The sequence below is a fragment of the Bos taurus genome, chromosome 4 (genome assembly GCF_002263795.3).
Source record: "Bos taurus isolate L1 Dominette 01449 registration number 42190680 breed Hereford chromosome 4, ARS-UCD2.0, whole genome shotgun sequence".
Lineage (NCBI taxonomy): Eukaryota > Metazoa > Chordata > Mammalia > Artiodactyla > Bovidae > Bos > Bos taurus.
In genome coordinates, this window is record NC_037331.1 from 113,261,099 (window position 1) to 113,287,326 (window position 26,228).

Here is a 26,228-nt window from a genome sequence, read left to right on the forward strand (position 1 = left end):
TGCTCCAGTGTAGGGGTTTTTTTGAGAATAATGAATTCCAAAGGTCACTATTTTCACAGCTTTGGCCAAGACAACCCCCTCACCTCCCCCTACCCATGACCTCATCCTCAGCACCTCTTTCTTTCTGGTTCCCAGACCATGGGATTTCCATGCTTTCCCTGTTCTCTGATGCTCAGGGAGTGACAGTGTGAAGCAACAGCTCCCCTTCCTTCTGAAATGTCATGGGAGGGATTTTCCTTGATTTTTAGTAGTAAAGGAGAGAAAACCCCATATTCCGAAAAATTTTAAGCAATTCCTTTAGAATTTTTAATGAATGACGTGTTTTGAGTGACTTGCCATTTGCCATTTAGTGACTTGATGTTTTGTGAGTGATGGTGCCTGTCATTTGGTCAATACTTGTATTTTCTAGGATGAGATCAATTAAGCCAACAGGGTTAAAACGAAAGTACCTAAGTTAAAGATATTTATCTTCTTATCTTAAAGGAAATGCGAATGACTTTAGCTGTTAGTTTAGTGGCTATGAAGTAATGGGTCTATTCACTTAGAAACAAAATGACTTTATTTCACTTATCCTTGAAGAATTAACAGATTCTCCCAGTTTGTTTTTTTTTAATGTTTCAGATTTTTAATGTGACTTTAAATTTTTTCTTTTCTCATTGTGTAAATTTAAGGTGTGCTGAGTCTTACTATGGTAGACTGGTGTATCATAGTTGGTTTTCATTTTAACAATATTTAGCACATCACATACTTATACTACGATATTATTGTCTACATTCAATCTACTGTACTATAGACCTCTATGGCTTTTTAGTGCTTGTGACAAGTTTGTGCCTGGAACACCATCAATCTTATCCCCTGTGCCCCCACATCTTGGTAACCAACATTCTCTTCCTTTTTTAAACAGGTTTGACTTTTTAGATTCCACATATTACACAGTACTTGTCCTTCTCTAACTTATCTTCCTTCCAATTCTCCCAAATTCAATACATAAACATAAGACAACTCCAACTGGAATACCAACAATGTACTTTTTAGAAAATTCAACAAGTAAGTTTAATTTTCACACAGAAGAAGAAATGCCTGAAAATAACAAAAGAAATACAAAAATGGTGACTGGGGAGGAAATCGGAAGTGGAGGGGGAGAGTTCACATTACAATCAAAGCCACAGGAATCAAGTCGATATTTTATTCACATAGGAGTTGAGAAGATGGAAGACAAGAAGAGAGGCAAAAATTTTCACAGAAATCATAGGGAATATGAAAATTTACCATATGATAACTGCTGTTTCAGTTCAGCAGGAGATGATCACCGACTTAGTAAATGGTCTGGCACAAAGGCTATCTTAAGCATACTCCGATGTGTCTCTGTTCTGACTCCAGACCCTTTTAGCTAAAGACCTGCTCCAGCTTTCTCATGGGTCCTCTGGGTGAGGACGAGATGACACCCCGAGTTGCAGTACTCTCCGAGGCCCATAGGCTGCTCCCGAGGACATTCACATGGTCTCCTGCTTCTTTCTTTGCAGCTTCCCTTTCTTCCTTCCTCCCTCCATTCTACACCCCCAAACACCTGGCTGGGGAACCCGCCTACAAGCCCAGATGAACCTTGCTTTCTCCCCTCTCTCAGTGGAGAAGGGAAGGGGTTGCAGGTCAGGCAGAGGCTGGGCTGGAAGTCTCCTCTGCTCTCCATGTGGGAGGGTGGGCATCAGAGGGGCAGTATCAGGTATATGACCTCCCTTGTCCAAGCCTCCCTGGGAAGAGCTCCTCCACTGCCCAAGTCCACTTGGACCTCCAGGGGGATGCGTGTTCTGCAGCCAGGTCTAGGCCCCATTCCCTGAGCAGACCTGGCCCCTGGATACCCCTGCCCTGCTTTGCTCCTTCCCATGGGGTCCCTTTGCTGCAGGTGGTGGCCTCTTTCAAGAGCGAATCAAGAGTAGCTCCTTGTGGCCCTCCCCCATTTCTAGTTGCCTTCTCCTCCCCAGCCCAGAGCCTGTCCTGCCCCACTGGCACAGGCCTTTAAAAGCCATCGTGCCTGCCCTCTTAACAGGCAATATAGCCCAAGAGATGCAGAGTTGCCCAGTCCACGTTCCACGCTGATCTGCTGCATCGAGTTTTAAGCCAAGACTCCAGTGGCCCGAATGCTGCTGGGGTTCCATGGCAGAAGGGAGCACAGGCCTGCCTCAGGAGGCTTGGCTTATCTCAGAGTTCTGTTGCAGAGAGGGAATGCCAGAGACACATGAGGAATGGCTGGGGGTGCAGAGCAGGAGGGCCCCTGTGTTCTGGAAGGTATGATGAAGGACCTGAGAACTCAGGAGCCCACTCACCTCCTCTCGCCTGACCAGAGGCTGCCCTGGAGACAGGAGGGGCCAGGGACCCCTGGGATGGACAGGGCAAGTGAGGGGCCTGGGAGCCGGACTCCGGGCCAAGGGAGGCAGGCAGGAAGCCACGGAGGCCTGCGCTTCAGATGAGTGCGCTGAGCGGGAGCTGGCATCCAGCTTGCTCGGGGTCCTTCAGGATGCGGTGCAGGCCCCACAGCCAGGCCTGGTCCCGGCGCCCCTCCTTGGCGCCCAGCCACCAGAGGCCCCAGCTCTCACGGGGTGCAGCGCGGGACTGAGGGGCGGCCGGGGAGCTGAAGGCGGGGACCCTTTCGACGTGCCGCATGAGCTCCCTCAGCTGGGCCTCCTGCTCGGCTCCGTCCCCCTTGTTGTTGAAGCCGCAGTGTCGCCTTGAGCAGTCCTTATGCAGCTTGGCCAGCGCCTGGTTGTCGGTCTTCTCCAGGTATGTCTCCAGCGAGCCGCCCTCCAGGTCTTCTTTCCGCGTGAACACCAGGACGGTGCGGGCCAGGATGCCCTTCCCGAACACCTCCTCGAGGCGCCTGGCCACCTGCTGGTCCTCCTCGGTGAAGCGGCCGAGCTGTGTCACCAGGAGCACCGCGTACGGCTCCGGCGGGGAGCCGGCGCCGGCCTCGAGGCCGACGCCCTGAGCGGTCGCCGGCAGCCCCGCAGCCCAGGGGGACAGGATGTCGGGGGTGTCGATGACCTGCAGCTCCCTCCCCTCCCACGCGCGGCGCCCCTGCTGGAAGGCCTGGGTCACCGGGCGAGCGCTGAGCTTGGACTCGAACACTCTCCTCCCGAGGATGCTGTTTCCCGTGGCGCTTTTCCCGCTCCCGGATTTTCCCACCAGGATGAGCCTCAGCGTCTGCGGGGTCCCTTCATCACCCCACAGCCCTGGAAGCATCGAGAGAAGGTGGGGGACCGCGGTTAGAGTGCGTCCCCTGCTTCAGCCTCCCCGGGGGCAGACGGTCCTAGTGGGGGCTGGACAAAGGAAGACCAGCGTCTGCATCCGAGATGTGCCCTAGGTTCACATGCTTTCCTTCCTTTTCTTTTTTCTGAATTTTGTTAGGGGAAAATAAGGTAGAAAATACATAATATAAAATGTACTGTTTGAACCACGTTTAGGTGTAGCCCTGGGTACATTCACATTGCTGGGCAGTCATCACTTGAGCATCTCAAGAACTTTCCATCTTCCCGAATGACACCCTGTCCCCATTAAACACTCACTCCCCATCCTTCCTCCCCACCACCTGACGTCCACTGCTTTTTCTGTCTCCATGTGTTTGACTGTTCTAAGGACCTCACATTACTGGGATCAGGCAATTTTTGCCCTACTGTATCTGGCTTATTCACTTTGCAGAATGTGTGCAAGGTTCATTCATGTTGGAACAAGTGTCAGAATTGCCTTCCTTTTTAGGACTAAATAATATTCCACTGTAGGTGTAGGTGTATATATGAATCCATATTCAGATATATATGGAGTTCAGGGGTTGTTCCACTTTTTGCTATTGTGAATAATGCAGCTATGCACCTCAGTGCACATATATTCAATATCTGTTTCAACTCTATGGGGTATATTCCCCAGAAGTGGAATTGTGGGATCATATGGTAGAATGCCACATTTTATGCTTCTGTTTTGAAACTTCTTCTCGAGCCACCTATTCCCACCAGGTGGGATCATCCCCTCATGAACTGGGAGCCTGAGTTTCCTTGAGGACCTCTGGCTGGAGACCATTTCCAGGAAGAGAGTGAAGTTGGAAGCACACAGTCTCTGTGTCTGTCCTCTCCCTGCCGTGATGGAACACACCACATCACCTTCACTTTTCCCATCAAGGAGTGTTGTGAGGGTGGGGTCCTTTCAGCCAGACCCCCAGCTCCACAGCACAGCTCACACTGGGGTCACAGTCCTAAGCTGCACCCTTGAAATTTGGGCTGGACACCCTCACCCAGGAGAATATCAGAACCATCAGCTGTGAATAGATGTTTCATGCCCATCTAATACTGAGGACCCCACGTCCAGATTTTAGAAATAACCGTGGCTGGAGGGCACGAAGGGAATTCCCTTCTTCTGGCCTTGCAGGTACCAGGACCCACAGTACATAGAGAAGCACCAAACCCTAGCTGATTTCCAACCTGTTCCCAGGGAAGACACTGCTGTGTCTCAGTGCAGAGCCCTCAGCCTCTTGAGGCCAGGACTGGGACCGTCTTCTTCCAGCTCTCCCCAGCAGGGGTGTGTTTCTCCTGCCTTTCTGCCTTGGTGGGCTGACCCACCCACCAACTCCAACTGTAAGACATTGCCTCCCTCCATCTTCTGCAGGTGACCTGAGTGAATGACTGGGAGTTCCACAGAAGCAGGGAAGGGCAATGTCCGTCTGTACTCAAATGCAAAGCTGGAGGAAGACAGTGGTCTCCCATCTGGGCAAGTCTGGAGACATTCATGCCATACCTTTGGACTTAAAAGCGAAATACATTGAGCGCAGAAGGGAATTTTAAAGTAATATTAACCCCAATTGCCGCAAAAAGGGTAAATCGGGTGTGAACACTGGGATTGTCACTTTCCTATGCAGCTTAATATTATGGGTTTCTCCCAATGGCCCAGGCCACTGAAGTTTGTCTAATAAAAACATAGGTGCATGGAACTGCATAATAAATTGCCAATCAATTCCTTTATCCAGGAAAGTGATGGATTTCCAGCATTCCTAAATTCCTAAGTTCTGTCTCTCCAGGTTAGATGGAAAGTTGAGTCCATGAAAGCGAAGCCCCTTACCCTGATGAAACAGCTTTTGCGGGGAGGGAGCCCCTTGGGAAGACAGAGCCCAGACCTGTGGGCCCTTGATTGCGTCCTATGTGTTCACTAGTGCTTTGCAGCCTCCGTGGTCCTGAGAGTCTCACAGTAGAGCCAGCGCGACACCCACCAGGAGCCTGGGGCGAGCCGTCTGTCACATCCACGAACACATCCTTCCTGACACTCAGTGAAGGGGCAGTGGCTGTGGTCTGTTGTCCCCTGTGACCCACGGCACCATCAGAGGCCCTTCCCTCTGTCTGGCTGGGGTGACGGGAGGCCCAACCCAAATGCCCAGTGATGGCCACCCCGGTGGGCGAATCTCTGACAGTGGGAACTCCTGCTGCCCCACCCAGCACACCACCTGCCCCTCAGGCCCCAGCCCCGCCTCTCTCAAGTTCATATCTGCTAGAAAGTTGTTTTACCTCCTGACCGGTCTGGAGAAGGATCCTGGGATGCACCTTCTTCAGGTTCATCTGAGAGAAGGATTTCAAATTCTTCTTCCTCAATCTAGAAAAAACCGTAATGTGTCTTACTGATGTTTCCTCCGAGCTTTCAGGGGCTCCTGACTTTTGTCTTTCTCTTGCCCATGGAAGCTGTTTGCATCGGTTTGTTGGCATGGGATGGGTGAGAGGGTGTCTGAGACACTCGCTACCTCCTTTAGGGACCCTGTTTCCCCCTTCCTTCCCCTGCACTTGTTCTCCACTTGGGGAGTGGGGGGGATTCTGTGATGGGGAGAAATGACTAGAGATGCGTCCTAACAGACACTGTCCTGGGAGCAGTGGCCAGAGTGCTGGGTGGACGTGAGCAGGACGTTGCTGGAGGGGCTAGTGAGGGGCTCATGGGGCCAGAACGATCTGTGGGAGGAGCCTGTCAGTGAGGGCCGCAGAGGCCAAGTGCTGGGTGGTGAGGAAGGCAGCAGACACGCACAGGCTCCCTCTCCACGTGGTGTCCAGTCCTGCTGGGAGCCCTGGGTCCTCAGCACTCAGCTCCAGGGCACCAACTCGGGTGGTCACGCGGTCGGGGCCTCCGTGTCCCCAGAGATGTGGATGCTGAGTCCAAACTACACATTCCTGAGTTCTTGGCCCCTGGAAGATTCCAGGACATTTTACGATGTTTTCTAGAGCAATTCCCAGTCCTCTTTGCCAAGGAGGGCATTGTCACCCACCAGGAATTCCTGTCATCCACTCTCAAGCCCAGAGAGCTGTCTGCCCAGCCCCCGGCCCCCTCACCCCAGACCCTGCCCAACAGGGCATCACCACACGTGCACCACGCGCCATTGTTTGTCTCCAACATGGAGAAGATCTGTCACCTTGTGAGGTTTCTCAGGAGAAAAGTGAGACTCACAGAGCGTCCTGCCCAAGGGTAAGCAGGGAGCACCAGGCAGAGCCCAAAGGCTGCAAGGTCCTCCTGATTCCCCTGGCTCCTCCCATTGCTCCTGAAACAGGCACACAGACACAGACACTCTCACAAACACACACTCACAAACATACAAACAAAAGATACACACAAACACAACACATACACTACTTACACACATACACGTACAAAAGTACAAACACAGCACACAAACACAAACATAAGACGCAGAGACCACTCACACACATATATTCACAACAACCAATAGATAGAAACACAACACACACCATTCACGCATATGCTCACAAACATACAAACACACATATCAACATACATACAAACATAACACACATGGAAAACACACATATACTCATCTATACACAAATAGACACACTCAACACACAGATACACACCAACATAACACACACACATATACACACAAACACACTATGCACAGCACCCCCACAACACACTCTCAAGCACAATACACACACACAGACTCACACACACAGGCACAGTCACCACGGCCTTGGACTTACCGCCCTGCTGTCCGTGCAGCAGGAGGAATGCCCGTGTCTTGCTTCTCCTGGGGCAGTGTGCTCTCCTGAACTCTCTGTGTCTCCACTGAGAGCTAACACACTGCAGGCCGAATGGAGGAGATCAGTGACAGTGCCCCAGACGTACACACACACAGAGGACATGGCGGGTATTTTTTCAGTATACGTGATCCGGACGCTCAGCTCAAGAGCTGCGTTTGAGAGCGCAGCCTTCAGCCCTGAGAAGAGGGAAGAGGAAGTGGGCGGAGCCCCCCAGCAAGGCCACCCAGACAGAAAGCTCTGCAGGCTGCACTTGTCTGCAGCCCTGGTGGCACCCCTCTCAAGTATTCTCACCTGGAAAACCCCATGGACAGAGGAACCTGGCAGGCTGCAGTCCATGGGGTCACAGAGAGTGGGACACGACTGAGTGACTTCACTGGTAACATCAACAGGGGAAACAGGAACACGAGTGTTGTTATTACTCTTATCCTGCGTTAGGACAACTGGCTCAGAGGCTTAAACCAAAGCAGCAGATCTTTCAGAAAACGTGCTGCCAGCAGAAGGATTTTTTACTGATTTCCTCCCTTTTTGAGAATTCCCCTTCCTGCAGACATCCTCTGTCTTCTCCATCATGACACATACTCCCTGACTCTCTTCCTCCCCCAGCTCCTCCTTCAGCTGCTCCATTGGCTCCAGGGTTGCCAGTTTGCTGACCCTAGATCTTGAGATTCATCACCTCCATCATCCCATGAGCCTCACCGGCCAATTCTTTACAATAAGTGTCTCTCTATACTTGTGTATATCCACACACATTCTGTGCCTGAACATTCCAAGATCTGTGTCACATCAGAGTCTGGGTCTAAGGTTTGCTTTCTGTGTTTTCTCCTGCCTTTAGCACATCCTGTAATGTTGCTGAAAGTCGGACATGATAATATCAGATATGAGGAATTAAGGTGAATAGGCCTGTGGTGTGAGAGTTTATGTTGACCTGGCTGGGAGCTGGGCTGTGTTTAACGTTTGCTGGAGCTTCATTCTCCTCTGGTGCCCTTGTTTGTCTCCCCAGTTGTCTGTGGGTTTCCCTAAAACCCCTTCTTAAACAGAACTTGTATCTTGCTGTTCACTCCTCTTTATTCACTGTTTTCATCCTGTGTCCTGTGTTGTAGGGAGGAGTGAGGAGGGAAGCATTACTTAGGGATTGAATCTCACTCTCTCAGTGGGTCTGTGTTCCTAGGCTGTGGGCATCACAATTTTTCTTTTTTTTTTTTTTTGCTTTTCCTCCTCTTCTCCCCCTTTAGGTGATACTGGCCAAGTATTAGTCACTTTCGACTTTTTTCCTCTTTGTTTTCTAAGAGGATCTTTCTTTTATTTGATGCTTGGACCTTGAAGAACTTTTCAGTTACTTGAATTCCACATTCCCATCTTTATTCTCTGGAACTGCTTTAAAGAGCTGAAACCAAAATATTTCTCAGGGGGTGTATTCTATTAATAAAAATATTTCAATAAATATTTTGGAGGTTTAAGGATGTATGGAAGATTCAAATGTTCACTATTAACACTATTTTAATTTTTTTTTCCAAAGGAAATATAAACTGTAGACAATATTTCTTCTAGACAAAAAACTGCATGTATAAAATGTAAAGGTGGATGTGAAATTATCATTATTTGTAGATGCTTTGTTTGTAAGTCTGGGAAAAATTAACAAAGTAAGCTTATAAACTATTATGAACAATAGGAGAATTTAGTAAACTGATGGATGCAAAAATAAATAAAAATCATAAAAATCGTCTACCATACAAACAACTGTCAATTAGGTCTGACTTGTGATTTTTAAAACAACAACAACAATAAAAATACAGAAAATAAAAAGTCTGAGAATGAACTTTTAAATTGCATAAAAATCTAATGAAGAAAACTCTGTGAAACTTCCAAGGATGTGAAGCAAACAGAACTCTCCTATGCTTAGTGAAAATGTGTATTAGTAGAACCACTTTGGAAAATGCTCTGTAGTACCTCAGAAACCTGAATATTACACATAGTCAACCTTCCCCATTCTACCCCAAGGTGCAAAGCAACAGAAATGTGTGCTTGCCAACAAGGTAGTATACACAAAATTTATAGCAGGATATCCAGAATAGCAAACCACTGGACATAGTGTCAATCCTCTCACCACAAAAAACAGAAAGAAAGAAAAATGGTAACTATGTGAGGTGATAGATACGTTCATTGGCTTGATTGTGGTGACTATTTCACAAACTATGTATCAGATCATCAAGTTATATGTACCTTGCTGCTGCTAAGTCGCTTCAGTCATGTCCGACTCTGTGCGACCCCATAGACGGCAGCCCACCAGGCTCCCCTGTCCCTGGGATTCTCCAGGCAAGAACACTGGAGCGGGCTGCCATTTCCTTCTCCATGTATGTACCTTAAATTGGAAAAGACTCTGATGCTGGGAGGGATGGGGGCAGGAGGAGAAGGGGACAACAGAGGATGAGATGGCTGGATGGCATCACTGACTCGATGGACGTGAGTCTCAGTAAACTCCAGGAGTTGGTGATGGACAGGGAGGCCTGGCGTTCTGGGATTCATGGGGTCACAAAGAATCAGACATGACTGAGTGACTGAACTGTACTGAAGGCAGCTGAATGCCATGATATTAGTTTTTTAAATTTTTTTATTTTATTTTTTAGCTTTAAGCCAGCTTTATTGGGGGTATAAATGACAAATTATAATTATATAATTATGTATGTACCTTAAACATATATAATTAAGCCGACTTAAAGCTAAAAAATAAAATAAAAAAATTTTAAAAACTAATACCATGGCATCCACCTGCCTTCAGTTCAGTTCAGTCGCTCAGTCATGTCTGACTCTTTGTGACCCCATGAATCCCAGCACGCAAGTCCTCCCTGTCCATCACCAACTCCCGGAGTTCATCCAAACTCACGTTCATCGAGTTGGTGATGCCATCCAGCCATCTCATCCTCTGTTGTCTCCTTCTCCTCCTGTCCCCAATCCCTCCCAGCATCAGAGTCTTTTCCAATTAGTCAACTCTTCGCATGTGGTGGCCAAAGTACTGGAGTTTCAGCTTTAGCATCATTCCCTCCAAAGAAATCCCAGGGCTGATCTCCTTCGGAATGGACTGGTTGGATCTCCTTGCAGTCCAAGGAACTCTCAAGAGTCTTCTCCAACACCACAGTTCAAAAGCATCAATTCTTCGGCACTCAGCCTTCTTCACAGTCCAACTCTCACATCCATACATGACCACTGGAAAAACCATAGCCTTGACTAGACGGACCTTTGTTGGCAAAGTAATGATGTCTCTGCCTTTCAATATGCTATCTAGGTTGGTCATAACTTTTCTTCCAAGGAGTAAGTGCCTTTAATTTCATGGCTCCAGTCACCATCTGCAGTGATTTTGGAGCCCCCCAAAATAGTCTGACACTGTTTCCACTGTTTCCCCATCTATTTCCCATGAAGTGATGGGACCAGATGCCATGATCTTCGTTTCCTGAATGTTGAGCTTTAAGCCAACTTTTTCACTCTCCTCTTTCACTTTCAAGAGGCTGTTGAGTTCCTCTTCACTTTCTGCCATCAGGGTGGTATCATCTGCATATCTGAGGTTATTGATATTTCTCCCAGCAATCTTGATTCCACCTTGTGCTTCTTCCAGCCCAACGTTTCTCATGATGTACTCTGCATTTAAGTTAAATTAGCAGGGTGACAGTATACAGCTTTGACGTACTCCTTTTCCTATTTGGAACCATTCTGTTGTTCCATGTCCAGTTCTAACTGTTGCTTCCTGACCCACATATAGGTTTCTCAAGAGGCAGGTCAGGTGGTCTGGTATTCCCATCTCTTTCAGAATTTTCCACAGTTGATTGTGATCCACACAGTCAAAGGCTTTGGCATGTCAATAAAGCAGAAATAGATGTTTTTCTGGAACTCTCTTGCTTTTTCGAAGATCCAGCATATGTTGGCAATTTGATCTCTGGTTCCTCTGCCTTTTCTAAAACCAGCTTGAACATCTGGAAGTTCACAGTTCACGTATTATTGAAACCTGACTTGGAGAATTTTGAGCATTACTTTACTAGCATGTGATATGAGTGCAATTGTGCGGTAGTTTGAGCATTCTTTGGCATTGCCTTTCTTTGGGATTGGAATGAAAACTGCCCTTTTCCAGTCCTGTGGCCACTGCTGAGTTTTCCAAATTTGCTGGCATATTGAGTGCAGCACTTTCACAGCATTATCTTTCAGGATTTGAAATAGCTCAACTGGAATTCCGTCACCTCCACTAGCTTTGTTCATAGTGATGCTTTCTAAGGCCCACTCGACTTCACATTCCAGGATGTCTGGCTCTAGGTGAGTGATCACAGCATTGTAATTATCTGGGTCATGAAGATCTTTTTTGTACAGTTCTTTCATGTATTCCTGCCACCTCTTCTTAATATCTTCTGCTTCTGTTAGGTCCATACCATTTCTGTCCTTTATCGAGCCCATCTTTGCATGAAATGTTCCCTTGGTATCTCTAATGTTCTTGAAGAGATCTCTAGTCTTTCCCATTCTGTTGTTTTCCTCTATTTCCAGCTGCATTACTTCATGGCAAATAGAAGGGGAAAAGGTGGAAGTAATGACAGATTTCCTCTTCTTGGGCTCTAAAATCACTGCCGATGGTGACTGCAGCCATGAAATCAGAAGACCATTACTTCTTGGCAGGAAAGCTATGACAAACCCAGAGAGTGTGTTGAAAAGTAGAGACATTACTCTGCCAACAAAAGTCCATATAGTCAGGGCTATGCTCTCCCCAGTGGTTATGTACGGTTATGAAAGCTGGACCATAAAGAAGGCAGAGTGCCAAAGAATTGATGCCTTTAAACTGTGGTGCTGGAGAAGACTCCTGAAAGTCCCTTAGACAGCAAGATCAAACAAATCAATCAACCCTGAATACTCATTTAAACGACTGACACTGAAGCTGAAGCTCCAGTATTTTGGTCATCTGATGCAAACATCAGACTCATTGAAAAATTCCCTGATACTGGGAAAGATTGAGGGCAGGAGGAGAAGAGAGTGTCAGAGGATGAGATGGTTGGATGGCATCACTGATGCAACGGACATGAATTTGGGCAAACTCAGGAGATGGTGAGGGATGGGGAGGCCTAGTGTGGTGCAGTCCATGGGGTTGTAAAGTGTTGTACACGACTGGGTGACTGAACAACAAAGCCAGGAGAATAAAGTAGCTGATCCAAATTAATGGGGTTATCTAAATTATATCTTTATATTATAAATTATGGGGCTTCCCCAGGGGCTCAGCAGTAAAGAATCCCCCTGCCAGGGGAAGAAACACAAGAAATGCAGGCTCAATACCTGGGTTGGGAAGATCCCCTGGAAAAGGAAATGGCAATCCACTCCAGTATTCTTGCCTGGAGAATCCCATGGACAGAGGAGCCTGGCAGGCTACAGTCCATGGGGTCACAAAGAGTCAGATATGACTGAGAACACATACATTATAAATTATATATAGTGGGTTTTATTCATACAATGGAATAGTACATAGCAATGAAACTGCATGATTTATTGCTACATATAACAAGGTGGATGCATCTCAAAACATAATGGTAAGAAAAAAGAAAAGGCAGATACAACAGAATACCTACTGCATGATTTCATTGATAAAAGGTACAAGAACAGATAAAGCTAGTCTATGCTATCACAAGTTCAGTGAGAGGTCACCCCTAGAATGTATAACTGGGGCCTTTAATTTGCCAACAACATTCCGTGTCTTGAACTGTGTGCTTGTTACTTGGGTGTGTTCCATTTATGACAACTGAAAATTCAGTGAGCTGTAAACTTATATGAACCCTTTCCTCTTTTAACACCATACTTCTCACACACACACACACATACACACAATCAAAACTGAAAACAAAAAAAAAAAGAAAGTGACTAATGAACACACACACACACACACACACACACACACACACACACACAAGTGCATGGACCAAAAAATGCAACATGCCTGAAAAAAAAAAAAAAAATCATGAAATTCCCCATACACCTTCCTAAGTGTACTAATGCATTTAATTTAATGCTGATTTTTTTAAGGCCTCTGTAACTTTGGTTTTGTATACTAGATAGGGACATTGGTTCTGAAGTATGAAAGTACACTTGTAAGGATAGCCAGCTTCCAGAAGGACTAAAATAATCTCAAAGGATGCAGTCACCAGAAAATGCCCCAAGCCCTACGTTCCACCAGAGTCCACAACAGGGTCCACAGGATGCTAAGCCAGGCCCCACCTCCCCAATTATTCCCCGCTTCCTGCTCAACTCGGGGAGGAAGATCACACCGTGTGCTTGGACGGGTGTCACTGGCTGAGTTCACCAGGAGCAAATTCTGAGATTAAAATGCTGCAGGCGTGAACTTTCTTTAGGAGAGCTCTTGGGATGGAAACCTGTGCGACCCTGAAGGATGTAGCATGGAGCGGAAGGAGACGCTGGGCTGTGATGAGTCACAACGAGGCCGCAGCCACATCACCTGGCACTGGAGCTCGGAGGGCGGGGGGGCAGACTTGTCCCAAACTGGGGTGCTTGTGCCTCTGCAGGGACCAGTCCTAAAATGTGAGTGCCCTGGGAGTAGGGGGGGACCATCTCGGAAGAGAGGAATCTCTTCAGCTGAGAATAACCCTGAGGGAATGCCATAAGGCTGTGGGAGGGCGTCACCCCGGCCCATAAGAAAAAGACCCAGATTGTCCCACAGTCAGTCTCCCCCATCAGGGAGCTTCCACAAGCCTCCTATCCTCATCCATGAGAGGACAGACAGAATGAAAAGCACAATCACAGAAAACTAACCAAACTCATCACATGAATCACAGCCTTGTCTAACTCAATGAAACTATGAGCCACACCATGCAGGGCCACCCATGAAGGACTGGTCATGGTGGAGAGTTGTAACAAAACATGGTCCACTGGAGAAGAGAATGGCAAACCACTTCAGTATTCTTGCCTTGAGAATCCCATGAACAGTATGAAAAGGCAAAGAGCGACTGAATTGAACACTCCTGTCAGCAGGGAGACTGGGGGCTTCAGTCCTGAAACTGTGGTGGAGGTGGATCTCAGTGGCAGATCATAGCAGATACTATACTGAGCAAAATTTAGGCCATTTCACCATCTCCAAAAATGCAAATACCAGAGAGGGTGTGGAACAAAGGAACCCCTTCTACACTGTTGGTGGGAATGTAAATTGGTACAGCCACAATGGGAAACACTATGGAGGTTCTTTAAAAAACTAGAAATGGGGTTGCCATATAATCCTGTAATCCCACTCCTGGACATATAACTGGAAAAGACAAAAACCCAAATTTGAAAACATTCATGCATCCAGTGTTTGTTGCAGCACTAGCTACAATAGCAAAGACATGTAAGCAACCTAAATGTTCATTATATACATGGACTGCTGGCCATAGAAAAGAATAACATAATGTCATTTGCAGGAACGTGGATGGAGCTAGAGGTTATCATAGTAAGTGAAGTAAGTCATAGAAAGAAAAATATTTTATAATATCACTTACATGTGGACTCTAAAATACAAATGAACTTATTTGCAAAACAGAAATAGACTCACAGACATAGAAAACAGAGTTACCAGAGGGGATGGTGGGGAGGGATAAATTAGGGGTTTGAGATTAGCAGATACAAACTACTGTATATAAAATAGATAAACAAGGACCTACTGTATTGCACAGGGAACTGTATATAATACTCAACCTATAATGGTTATTATATATAATCTTAGCCTATATATAACCATATATATATAAAGTGAAAGTGTTCGTGACTCAGTCGTGACTGACTCTTTGCAACTCCATGGACTGTAGCCCACCAGTCTCCGCTGTTCATGGGATTTTCCAGGCAAAAATACTGGAGTGGGTTGCCATGCCTTGCTCCAGGGGATCTTCCTGATCCAGGGATCAAACCTGGGTATCCTGCATTGCAGGCAGACTCTTTACTGTCTGAGCCACCAGGGAAGCCCTATATATATCGATTTATTGTACACCTGAAACAAAACATTATAAAGCAAGTTTAGTTGTCTTTTTGAAAATCAGGCGAACTTCAATGGGTTTTCTGAAGCCAACACTATAATCCAAAGCAATGATTCAGATTTTGGAATCTTGGTAGTTCCGCAGGTACATGGACGGAAAGGTCCCTGCATGGCAACACTGAAGCACCAATCCCATTACCAGGAAATGCTTTCTCTTTCTATTTGACTACATCTTCATCACCCCACCCAACCTCAGCTTCCTGTGGTCAGAGACTGCAGAGGGAATGAACACACTTTTCTTCAAATGAAAGCAAAAACCAGTTCGGGTAGCTTTCCTGGAGAGGAGCTGAGATCTCACCAGTTCTGCAAGAGAAGGTGAGACTGGCCAAGATGAGGGCAATGGAGATTGTGAGAGGGCTATGGGAGGGGGCTACAGGAGGGGGCAGAGGGAAGAGAAATAGATGGGGGCCCACATGGGAGTGGAATAGGAGGGGAAGCTGAGGGGTTTATTCATATGATGTCCACACATCTCATATTTAACCAGACAGGTGTTTGTTTTTTTGTTTTTTTGCTTACAAAAGTTTTAGTTGTTCTCAAAAGTCTTTATGATATAATGTTAGGTATAAGTATCATGATATAAAATCATTAATATGTTAGCGTTGGAAAACAAGACATACAAAAAGAAGGAAAGATGTTTATATGAAATAGCCTCTAATTTGGGAGTAGAACTATATATAATTTTTATTTATTCTCTTTGCAAACTGCTCTCTATTTCACTGAGTTTTCAAAAATGTGCCCATAGTTTAGTGATGAACATTTATCACAAAATGCACACAAAAGGTTAGTGTTTTTAGAACATTTAACACTTAAAACTTTTTTTTTTCCTGCATGATGTACACAAATTTCTGACTCTGGAGCAAGAGTACACAAACTACCCTCCATAGGCCATATACGGCCTGCCACCTCTTTGTAAATAAAGTTACAGTGTAACAGAGCTACCTAATCCATTTACTAGTTTACTGTGATCTGGGGCCACTTTTGTGTTCCAACTAGAGTTGACTGGCTGTAACTACAAAGTCTAAAATATTGTATTTACTGCTGGTCCTCTTCAAATTTGCCAACCCCTGTAGAAGAGTAATAAATGCAATCCTAATAAATGAATTTATACCGTGATGTCATTTTCTTTCTCTTGAAAATATGTCCAATTTCACATGTGTATTCCGGGAGCAAATGCAACTCAAAGGCAACAGGACAAGATAGAGGTCATCCTCAGTTTGTAACATGCATGCCTTCATATTCAGACCCTGACCTTGGTCCTTGATAAACTGATGATTTATTTATTCCAGAAAGATCTTTCAAGACTAAAAACTTATGCAAAATACCTAGTAGTTTCCTTTTAGACATTAGACAGTTAAAAAACTGCAAACATTTTTAAATCTCCTTTCTCCAACCTCCTGCTATTTGTTAAGTATTATTATTATGTATTATGTATTATTTTTACATTTTCCAGGAATCTTAACATTCTGTTATGAAACCACTGTTTCTACTGTGTTGCTTGTAAAAAATTGTGATGCCAACTCAACCCCCCTATTATTTACTTTTTTCCTTGAGTAACTTAAGAATTCCTTCTTTGTGCTTGGAATGTGGTATGTCACATCAAATGAGAATTCAGTGTTAAATATCCTACATCAAGTTTCCAGGGAATGAAATGTAGTCTTCTTTTTCCTAAAGAGTTAGATTTTTGAGGGGGTTATTTCTCCCATTTCAAGGAAACTACTGGATTATGCTTCCTGGGTTTTATTTATTGATTTTTAACTTCAGCAACATCAATCCTTTTAAAGTAGGATTTGTTGTTGCTCCTACTCACATTTTAGTTGTTCTCTAACTGTTGAACCTTCTGGTATTTCAGATTTTCATTTGCTGTGTTTCTTACTAAGGCTTTCCTATTAATAAGACATTTACTTTTGAGTTATATCTTTTCTGATCTCTTTGCTTCTAAGTCATTTATGGGTCCTAAAATGATTACACTTTTGATCTTCACTTTGTTTCTTTGAGTCTGCATTTTCTTCTCATTCTTCATTCTAACATCTCCTCATAGGAACTTTGTTTTTGAGTTTGTATTCTAATTATAGTGTTTCATAGTTTAAAGCACATAAGGGAATATTCTTTACATTGGGTTATGTTCTCCTGTGATTTGATTCCATTTTTATGTATCATATTCATTTATGTGTAGAGAAATAGTGTGCAAACATTTTTGTTTAACTTCTTCCTTTCTCATTTTTTGATGTTTGCCCAGCTGATGCATTGGGGTTTTTTTTATTTATTTTGATAACTTTCTGTTTTCTAATTATATAGTGTTGTGATCTGTTCCCCCTCTCAGTCCTATGGTCCTATAGTCATTGCTATAACTACCACATTATTCATAGTTTTAATTTTTTAAACTTTATTTTATTATGGTAAGAACACTTAAGATGAGCTCTAACCATAAAACAGTCTGGAGGAGTCTCAAAAAATTAAAAATAGAGTTATTAAATGATCCTGCAATTTCACTTCTGGGCATTGATTCAAAGAATTGAAATCAGAATCTTGAAGAAACACTAGCATTTCCACATTTATTAGAGCACTATTCCCAACATTCAAGAAGTGGAAACAGCCTGAATATCCATCAACAGATGAGTGGATTAAAAAATGCATACAGTGGAATATTATTCGACCTTAAAAAAGGAAAATCATGCCATATGAGACAATACAAATGAAATGTGAGAACAGTATGCTAACTGAAATGAGCCAGTCACAGAAAGACAGATACTGTGTGATTCCATTTATGTACAAAATAGTCAAAGTCATAGAATCGGTGAGTGGAAAGTGGCTGCCAGAGGCTGGAACATAGGTAATGTATTGTGCACTTACTCTTTCGTCAGGTGGGGCTGAGCTTGTCTTCATAGTGTACTTTTTAGCCAGTGTATGTTGCAATAATGTTACCTGGAAACCTGTTGTTTTCCTTCAATACAGGTTAGTGACCCCAAGGCAGACTTTCAGAACTGGAAAGCCATTTGGACAGCATTCCATTAAACCTACTCTAATTCTCTTTATTCACTGAAAAAAGAACCAAATACCAGAGAACTGGTGACTCTGCAAGGCTCAAAGAGGTTGACAAGAGAAGATGAGAACCTTGCCCACTGACTTATCATCTAGATTCCCACAACACTTCACTAGAAGGTGGCTGCAAATATTTTAGGATGCATAGAAATAGAAAGATTATTTTCTAAAAAATATAACCACAATATCAAAGGTAGTATACATTTTTAATTTTATCAAATATCCTTTCATTAGATTTCATGGATTATCTCATAATTTATTTATAGTTTACTTTGTTTGCAGCAGGATGCAAAAAAAAAAAAAAGTCCAATAAAATGATCCAAGGTCATTTTATGCATTTCCTGCCTCAGATTTTAAATCAGTCATTTCTCCAAGAGATCCTGGTTTATTTGAGCAGAAATTGATCCTGAAGACTATAATCTGGGCTGGTCTAATTAGCTCATCCAAGGCATTCTTCTTTTCTGTTACACTATTTTTGATTGCAAACATTTATTTTTGGTTCTTAAGGTTTCATGTCTGTGCTTACATGGCCCATCTGTTCTTACATTAGAGCCCTAGAATATTCATCTTAGTTGTTTTGAATTCCTGGTCTAATCATTCCAAGATCCCTGGGTGGACAAATAAATCTTGCCTGCCCTTTCAATAAGTAATGAATATTGCCCACTATCAAGTCATCAGCGTTGCAGCCCCAGACAGTGTGCCCTGAGGGGAATTCAGATTGGAGAAAAACAGGATACTGGCCCTAAACAGCTAAGATGCATATCCAAGGAATGGTTTCAATGAGCCCAGACTCTTGCATCTTCCCATATGTAGAAAAGCACTATAATCATTAATTTGAGTGTCTGGCTTTTTGTGATTAGAAGTAATCTTTTGATGCTTGACCTTACATTTTGTTTTCTTTTGTTTTGTTTTCAATGAAGGTTCCTATATATCCTGTCTCCTCCACTACCTCTTTGGAACAGTTCCTCAGAGCCAACTGAGAGAGTGTCTCCCAAGCTATAGTCTTCAGTACTTCCTCAAATACAACATCATTCTCAACCTTTAGGTTGTGCATTTTAGTTCGGTTGACACCTGCCGTGTCTAGTACTGGTGCTTGCTCTGTCTTTTCAAATTATGTTTTTTTCTCTTTAGTATGTCTGGTAATCTTTCTCATCAGCTGGACACATCCTGGGTAAACAGAACTGCTGCTGTAAAGAAGCCTTTAGTACTGCAGTGCTGGGGTAGGGGAGGGAACATAGTCTATTGTCTATGAGCACATCTCAGTTCTAATGAGCCTTTGCCTCTGGACTGTGAGCCTCACAAGTGTTTTTCTTCCCCACCATGGGTTCGAGCGTTTGAGTGGACTGGAGGTGGGTATTTCCCTTTTCCTATGTGAACGGCTTAGAACTGACTGTACTAGTATATTTTTCTTTCTCTAAGTGAGTTAGGCTCTGATAAAACCCAAGCAGGTCAGGCTCTGGTTAACTGCTTTCCTCTGAGGGCAGGCCTTGTTGAAAAGAACAAGATGCTTTGCCCTGTTTCAAAATGATTTCTTTTCCCCTCCCCTGCAGGAAGCACTAGGGGATTTTTTTGGATATTTACTATCAGAACCTAGTGGGGCTCCCAGAAGTAAAACTCACAAAAGTGTGGGGTCGCTCTACGACAGGACCCTCTTGGAACTTTAACTCCATGCTGACCATCGAGCAACTGGTCAATCCCAGTTTTGCTGCCCCAGCACTGGTGCCCACGGTGAGTCTCTGCTCTCCTGAGCCATGGCTCCCTGTATTTCCCTGTCTGTTCTCCAGTCTTGGGGGCAGCACCTTGCCCAGTCTCCTCAAAGCAACCTCTGAAGTATTCGAGAAAAGTTGATTTTTCAGTTCATTCAACTTTCACTTATTCTTAGGATGGAGTAGTGACTTCCAAGCTTCTGACATGTAACCAGAAACTGAAAGTCCAATTTATCAATTGGATTCCATATTGTATCTGTATTTTGGGCTCAGTTTAGAAATGTTTTCCTCACTCTCATGTTTTGAAAAAATGTGTTTGCTTTCTTCCAATAGAATATAGTTTTTAACAAATACTTGATGAATTTGGGATACTTCTTGCATTGGTATGAGGAATGAATCCAATTTTATGCTTTTTCAAATGGTTAATCAGTTATTTCAGTACTTCTTATTACAATGTCCATCTTCTCTCCACTGATATGAAATGTTGCCTTTATTATATACTGAATTTCCCTATGCAAATGAACATTTGTAGAGATTTTCTGTTGTTCTGCACCACCCACCTACACTGGCCTATTTGTGCACCAATACCCTAAGAGGCTCAATGATGTTATTTACTATCTGGCCTCTCCTTTTTTCTTTTTCTAATTCTCATTCCTATAGTCACTTTCTCTTCTATTTGCATTGATGGATATCACAGAAACCATTGAAAAGTGAGGTGGGATGATTATAGTTTTAGTGAGAAAGTATTTCTTCATTAAGTAAGTTGCTGGCTTTCAGGATGAGTAGAGAAACAGATAAGAAAGTATGTGTCAATTCATATTTTATGAAATGTTTTTACTATGAAAGGCTATACTAATATAGTAATTTTCCTCTTATCAAACCTCCCCCCTCATGCTAGTGTCCCAGAGTAAATCCCACATAGTTATGATATAACATTTTTAAAATGTAGTCAGATTCTGAGGATGTCCCTGGTGGTTCACCCTCCCAATGTACGGACCCCAGATTCATTTTGGTGAGGGAAATACATCTCACATATCACAATTAAGAGTTCAACTGCAATAACTAAAGATCCTACATGCTACATTTAAAAAATATGTCACAATGAAGATTGAAGATCCATGTGCTGGTGTGGCCAAATAGGTAAATAAATATTTAAAATAATTTTTTAAAATGTCAGATGCTGTTTTCATTAATACTTGATTAGGATTTTGTATTGATATTCATACATGAGATTCACCTGTAGCTTTCTGTTTGATAAAATCTTTGTCAACTTTGTGGCTCAAAGTTACATTTACTTCTTAGAATTTTAAGGTTTACCTTATTTTCCTATATTCTGGAGTAATGTAAGTAAAATTGGGATTCTCAGGAATAAAGTCCCCATGATTCTTGAGGGTTTCATGGAATTATCCTGTGAAACCATGTGAGAGCTGATGCTATCTTCCGAGGAGCTTTTCCACTACTTTCTCTATTCTTCCTTCCATGAATCCCGTTCTACTTCAGTGTTATATCTCTGTTGCATTTTTCAGTTGCTAAGTTGTGTCCAACTGCAGCCTTCCAGTCTTCCTTGTCCTTCACTATCTCCCAGAGTTTGTTCAAACTCATGTCCACTGAGCTGGTGATGCCTCCAACCATCTCATCCTCTGTCACCACCTTCTTGCCCTCAATCTTTCCCAGCATCATGGTCTTTTCCAATGAGTTGGCACTTCACATCAGGATGTCCAAAGTACTAGAGCTTCAGCTTCAGCATCAGTGGTCAAAGTATTGGAGCTTCAGCTTCAGTATTAGTCCTTCCAGTGAATATTCAGAGTTGATTTCTTTTAGGATTGACTGGTTAGATATCCGTGCTGGCCAAGGGACTCTCAAGAGTCTTCTCCATCACCACAGTTTGAAAGTGTCAATTCTTCAGTGCTCAGCCTTATTTATGGTCCAACTCTCACATCCATACATGACTACTGAAAAAACCATAGCTTTGACTATATAGACTTTTGTCGGCAAGGTGATGTCTCTGCTTTTTAATATGCTGTCTAGGTGTGTCATAGCTTTTCTTTCAAGGAGCAAGTGTCTTTTAATTTTGTGGCTTCAGTCAATATCCACAGTGATTTTGGAGCCCACCAAAATAAAATCTGGCACTGTTTCCACTTTTTCCCCATCTATTTGCCATGAAGTGGTGGGACTTCGATGCCATGATCTTTGTTTTTAGAATACTGAGTTTTAAACCAGTTTTCCCACTCTCCTCTTTCACCCTCATCAAGAGGCTCTTTAGTTTATCTTTACTTTCTGCCACTAAAGTGGCATCATCTGCATATCTGAGATTGTTGATGTTTCTCTCAGCAATCTTGATTCCAGCTTGTGATTCATTCACCCCAGCATTTCACATAATGTACTCTACACAGAAGTCAAATAAATAGAGTGGCAATATACAGCCTTGAGATACTCATTTCCCAGTTTTGAACCAGTCCATTTTTCCATGTCTGATCCTAATTGTTGCCTCTTGACCAGTTAAAACCAGAGACATGTAAAGTGGCCTTGTATTCCTATCTCTTTAAGAGTTTTCCAGTTTGTTGTGATCCACATTCAAAGGCTTTACTCTAGTCAATGGAGCAGCAGTAGATGTTTTTCTGGAATTCTCTTGCTTTTTCTATGATCCAGCATTGTTGGCAATTTGATCCCTGGTTTCTCTGCCTTTTCTAAATCCAGCTTGTATATCTGGAAGTTCTTGTTTCATGTACTGTTGAAGCCTAGCTTGAAGGATTTTGAGCATTATCTTGCTAACATGTGAAATGAGCACAATCGTACAGTAGTTTGAACATTCTTTGGTGTTGCCTTTCTTTGGGACTGGGATGAAAACTTTTTCCACTCCTGTGGCTACTGCTGAGTTTCCAAAATTTGCTGGCATATTGAGAGCAGGACTTTAACAGCATCATCTTTTAGAATTTTAAATAGCTCAGCTGAAATCCCATCACCTCCACTAGTTTTGTTCACAGTAATTCTTCCTAAGGCCCACTTGAGTTCACACTCCAGGATGTCTGGCTCTAGGTGACTGACCCCATGTGATTATCTGGGTCATTAAGACCTTTTTTGTATAGTTCTTTTGTGTATTCTTGTCACCTTTTCTTAATCTCTTCTGTTCTGTTAGATCCTTGCCATTTCTTCCCTTTATTTTTCCCTTCTTTGCATGAAAAATTCCCTTGTGAGTCATTCAGTCATGTCCAACTCTTTGCAACCCCAGGACTGTAGTCCACTGTAGCCCACCAGGCTCCTCTGCTTATAGAATTCTCCAGGCAAGAATACTGGAGTGGGTAGCCATTTCCTTTTCCAGAGAATCTTCCTGATTCAGGGATCAAATCCTGGTCTCCTGAATTGCAGGCAGGTTCTTTACTGTTTGAGCCACCAGGATAGCCCAGTTATCTTGAAGATACCTCTAGTCTTTCCCATTCTATTGTTTTCCTCTATTTCTTTGCATTGTTCACTTAAGAAGGCTTTCTTCTCACTCCTTGTTATTCTCTGGAACTCTGCATTCAGTTGGGTATATATTTCCCTTTCTCCTTTGCCTTTTGGCTCTCTACTTTTCTTATCTATTTGTAAGGCCTCCTCAGACAACCACTTTGCCTTCTTACATTTCTTTTTCCTGGGGATGGTTTTGGTTACACCTCATGTACAGTGTTACAAATGTCTGTCATAGTTCTTCAGGCACTCTGTGTAAGAAATCTAATCCCTTTAATCTATTCATCACCTCCACTGTATACTCATAAGGGATTTAATTTATGTCAAACCTGAATGGTCTAGTGGTTTTCCCTACTTTTTTCAATTTAAGCCTGAATTTTGCAATAAGGAGCTCATGATCTGAGCCACAGAGAGCTTCAGGTCTTATTTTTCCTGACTGTATAGAGCTTCTCCATCTTCAGCTGTAAAGAATATAATCAATCTGATTTCAGTATTGACCATCTGGTGGGGATCAATATTGATAAGCTCTATTTGCCCACAATAGATGTATGTAATTTAAAATTTCAACATTAGCAGATCTGTTTTCTCAGTCACTGCAGGATTATTGTCTCAACTATGTAGCCCAATGACCATCAAACCCACTTCAAACATTTTATGTTATGATAAATCATACGGCACCCATTATTGCTTGTAAATATTAGAGTACTTTTACAATAAGAACATCAAATTTATCTTCCTTCGTGCAACTTGAAAAATAAGACTAGGTTAGTTCTATGTGGCACGTGCAAATTTCAGGACAGGTTTCACACGTCTCACCATGTGGTTGTTTTCCTTCCATATTGAGAGTCTCCATGTGGGACTATTGTGCTGTCTCCTCCATCCATGTTTTCTTTCTGTTTGAGTCTAGATTGTTAGTGCTTTTCAATGGGCACTCTTTCATAGGATAGGATGCTAACTACTGCCCCCAGGATTCCTCAAATTCAATTTTTAAATCTGGAATTTTTCGAAAACAAAATGTATATATTATTTTGTTAAATGGAAAAAAAATTATAGTTAAAAAAAATTTTTTAACATGCAAATGCTACTTTCATTACAGCAACACAAGAGAGGCATTTAGTGGGAATTCAAATAATAAATAGAAGATATCAAAGAACGAATCCTCCGTGAAAATACTTCACCTGGCTTAGAAGACTTGGAATGATTTATATATTCAGTAGAGTAAGAAATCAGGGTTGAGAGTGGTTTCAAATTAATCTAAACACTTTTTTTCTTTTCTTTGTAAACTATAACTGACTTGCCTACACTCCACAGCCTCTGATGTGGACATGGCTGTCACTCAGGACATTAGTCTGAGGATCGTGCTGGTCGGGAAGACCGGAAATGGGAAAAGTGCGACTGCAAACACCATCCTCGGGGAAAAGTATTCGAGTCTAAGATTGCTGCGGAAGCTGTTACCAAAACTTGTCAGAAAGCATCCCGGAAATGGAAGGGGAGAGAGCTTCTTGTTGTTGACACCCCAGGGCTCTTTGACACCAAGGACAGCCTGAACACCACCTGCAGGGAAATCAGCCGATGTGTCCTCGCCTCCTCTCCCGGGCCTCACGCCATCATCTTGGTCCTGAGGTTGCGCCGTTACACACAGGAAGAGCAGCAAACCGTGGCGTTGGTCAAGAATCTGTTTGGGGAAGCAGCCATGAAGTATATGATCATCTTATTCACTCACAAGGACGAGCTGGAGGACCAGAGCCTGAGCGACTTTTTGAAGAATCAAGATGTAAACCTACGAAGCCTCGTCAAGGAGTGTGGAGAGCGCTGTTGTGCCATCAGTAACAGCGGAAACACAGAGCAGGCTGAGAAGGAAGCTCAGGTGCAGGAGCTGGTGGAGCTGATAGACAAGATGGTGCAGAACAACCAAGGGACTTACTTTTCTGACCCCATTTACAAAGACACATTGGAAAGGCTGAGAAAGCTGGAGGAAGTCTTGAGTAAAAGATATATTGATCAATTAGAAATGGAAATCCAAAAAGTGGAAAAGGAGTGTGCTCAAGCATGCGAGAAGATTATGCAGGAAAAAGAGGGGGAAATTGAATTACTAAAGATGGAATATGAAAAAAAACTAAGAAACATTAGGAAGGAGGCTCAAGACAATGTATTTAGCCATGTATTTGATGACATTATGAAGGTGCTCTCAAGAATATTTCCTTTTTTCAGGAAGTAACTATTTTTTCACAGTTTACTATGGTTAGCAAAGCATCTCTCCAGCTCACTCCCTATTGCTGTCCATGCCTGCCTCCCCTCCAACAAATACCAACTACAAAATTGATTAGTTTGAGCTCTGGTTCATTGGACATGGTTCAAAGACTCAAATGAAAGGAATTACAAGGCTGAAATGCATCTTGCATTGAGCATTAGCACTACCTGTGAAACACATTACACAGGCCCCTTGTGAATATTGAGTAAATATCAGCAAAGCTTCCAGTCCCCCCAGCAGCATTTTCTCTGGTTTGTGAGAGATGAGATAATAAATTTTTGTTGTTTTAAGCCACTAAACTTTGGGGTAATTTGTTACACAGCAGTAGATAACTAGTACAAGGTGTAATGTATGTTTATGCATATATACAAAATATTTCTTTAAATATTGGCCACTCTGCTTGCCACTGGGGAAAGGAATTTCAGATTCTGGGAATCAGGGGTGGGAGGAAACCTATTTTGTACTGTAGATCCTTTAATCTATTTCAGTATAGTTTTTATCCAACAAATGAACAAAGAGACAATAACATTTGTAATAGCCTCAAATAAACAATAATTCCAAAGGCCCATTTCAAAAACAGTTGTCTTATTTGTCTCTGCTTTCCTTTTCTAGGTGTTGGCTTAAAGTTCTTCTGCCTATAAATTTAGATCGCTCTGTGCCAGAATGTTCCATTTCCCCCTGCAGAT

General features: G+C 43.2%; 4 protein-coding genes across 5 annotated transcripts in view; 3 read left to right on the top strand and 1 right to left on the bottom strand.

Annotated features, from left to right (window-relative positions):
• Positions 1-483: 483 nt before the first annotated feature.
• GIMAP6 (GTPase, IMAP family member 6) lies at positions 484-7,302 on the bottom strand. The gene is made up of 3 exons (NM_001099712.2): positions 7,011-7,302; positions 5,538-5,622; positions 484-3,224 (listed from the first exon to the last, which is right to left on the bottom strand). The coding sequence occupies exons 1-3, from the start codon at positions 7,170-7,172 to the stop codon at positions 2,458-2,460; spliced, it is 1,014 nt and encodes a 337-aa protein (NP_001093182.2). The 5' UTR covers positions 7,173-7,302; the 3' UTR covers positions 484-2,457.
• Positions 7,303-15,283: 7,981 nt separating this feature from the next.
• LOC100125415 (GTPase, IMAP family member 7) lies at positions 15,284-26,112 on the top strand. The gene is given in 3 exon segments (NM_001105034.3): positions 15,284-15,417; positions 24,388-24,705; positions 24,708-26,112. Coding segments are annotated over 2 exon segments (891 nt in total). The 5' UTR covers positions 15,284-15,417; positions 24,388-24,616; the 3' UTR covers positions 25,510-26,112.
• The window catches only part of GIMAP1 (GTPase, IMAP family member 1), a 41,038-nt gene continuing 30,180 nt past the window's right edge, over positions 15,371-26,228 (top strand). For both annotated transcript variants that reach the window (XM_059885989.1, XM_059885990.1), the window contains exon 1: positions 15,371-15,417. The gene's annotated coding sequence lies outside the window, so the exon portion shown is untranslated. The remainder of the gene's footprint in view (positions 15,418-26,228) is intronic.
• Positions 15,371-26,228, top strand: part of GIMAP2 (GTPase, IMAP family member 2) — a 36,455-nt gene continuing 25,597 nt past the window's right edge. The window contains 1 exon segment of the mRNA XM_059885991.1: positions 15,371-15,417. The gene's annotated coding sequence lies outside the window, so the exon portion shown is untranslated.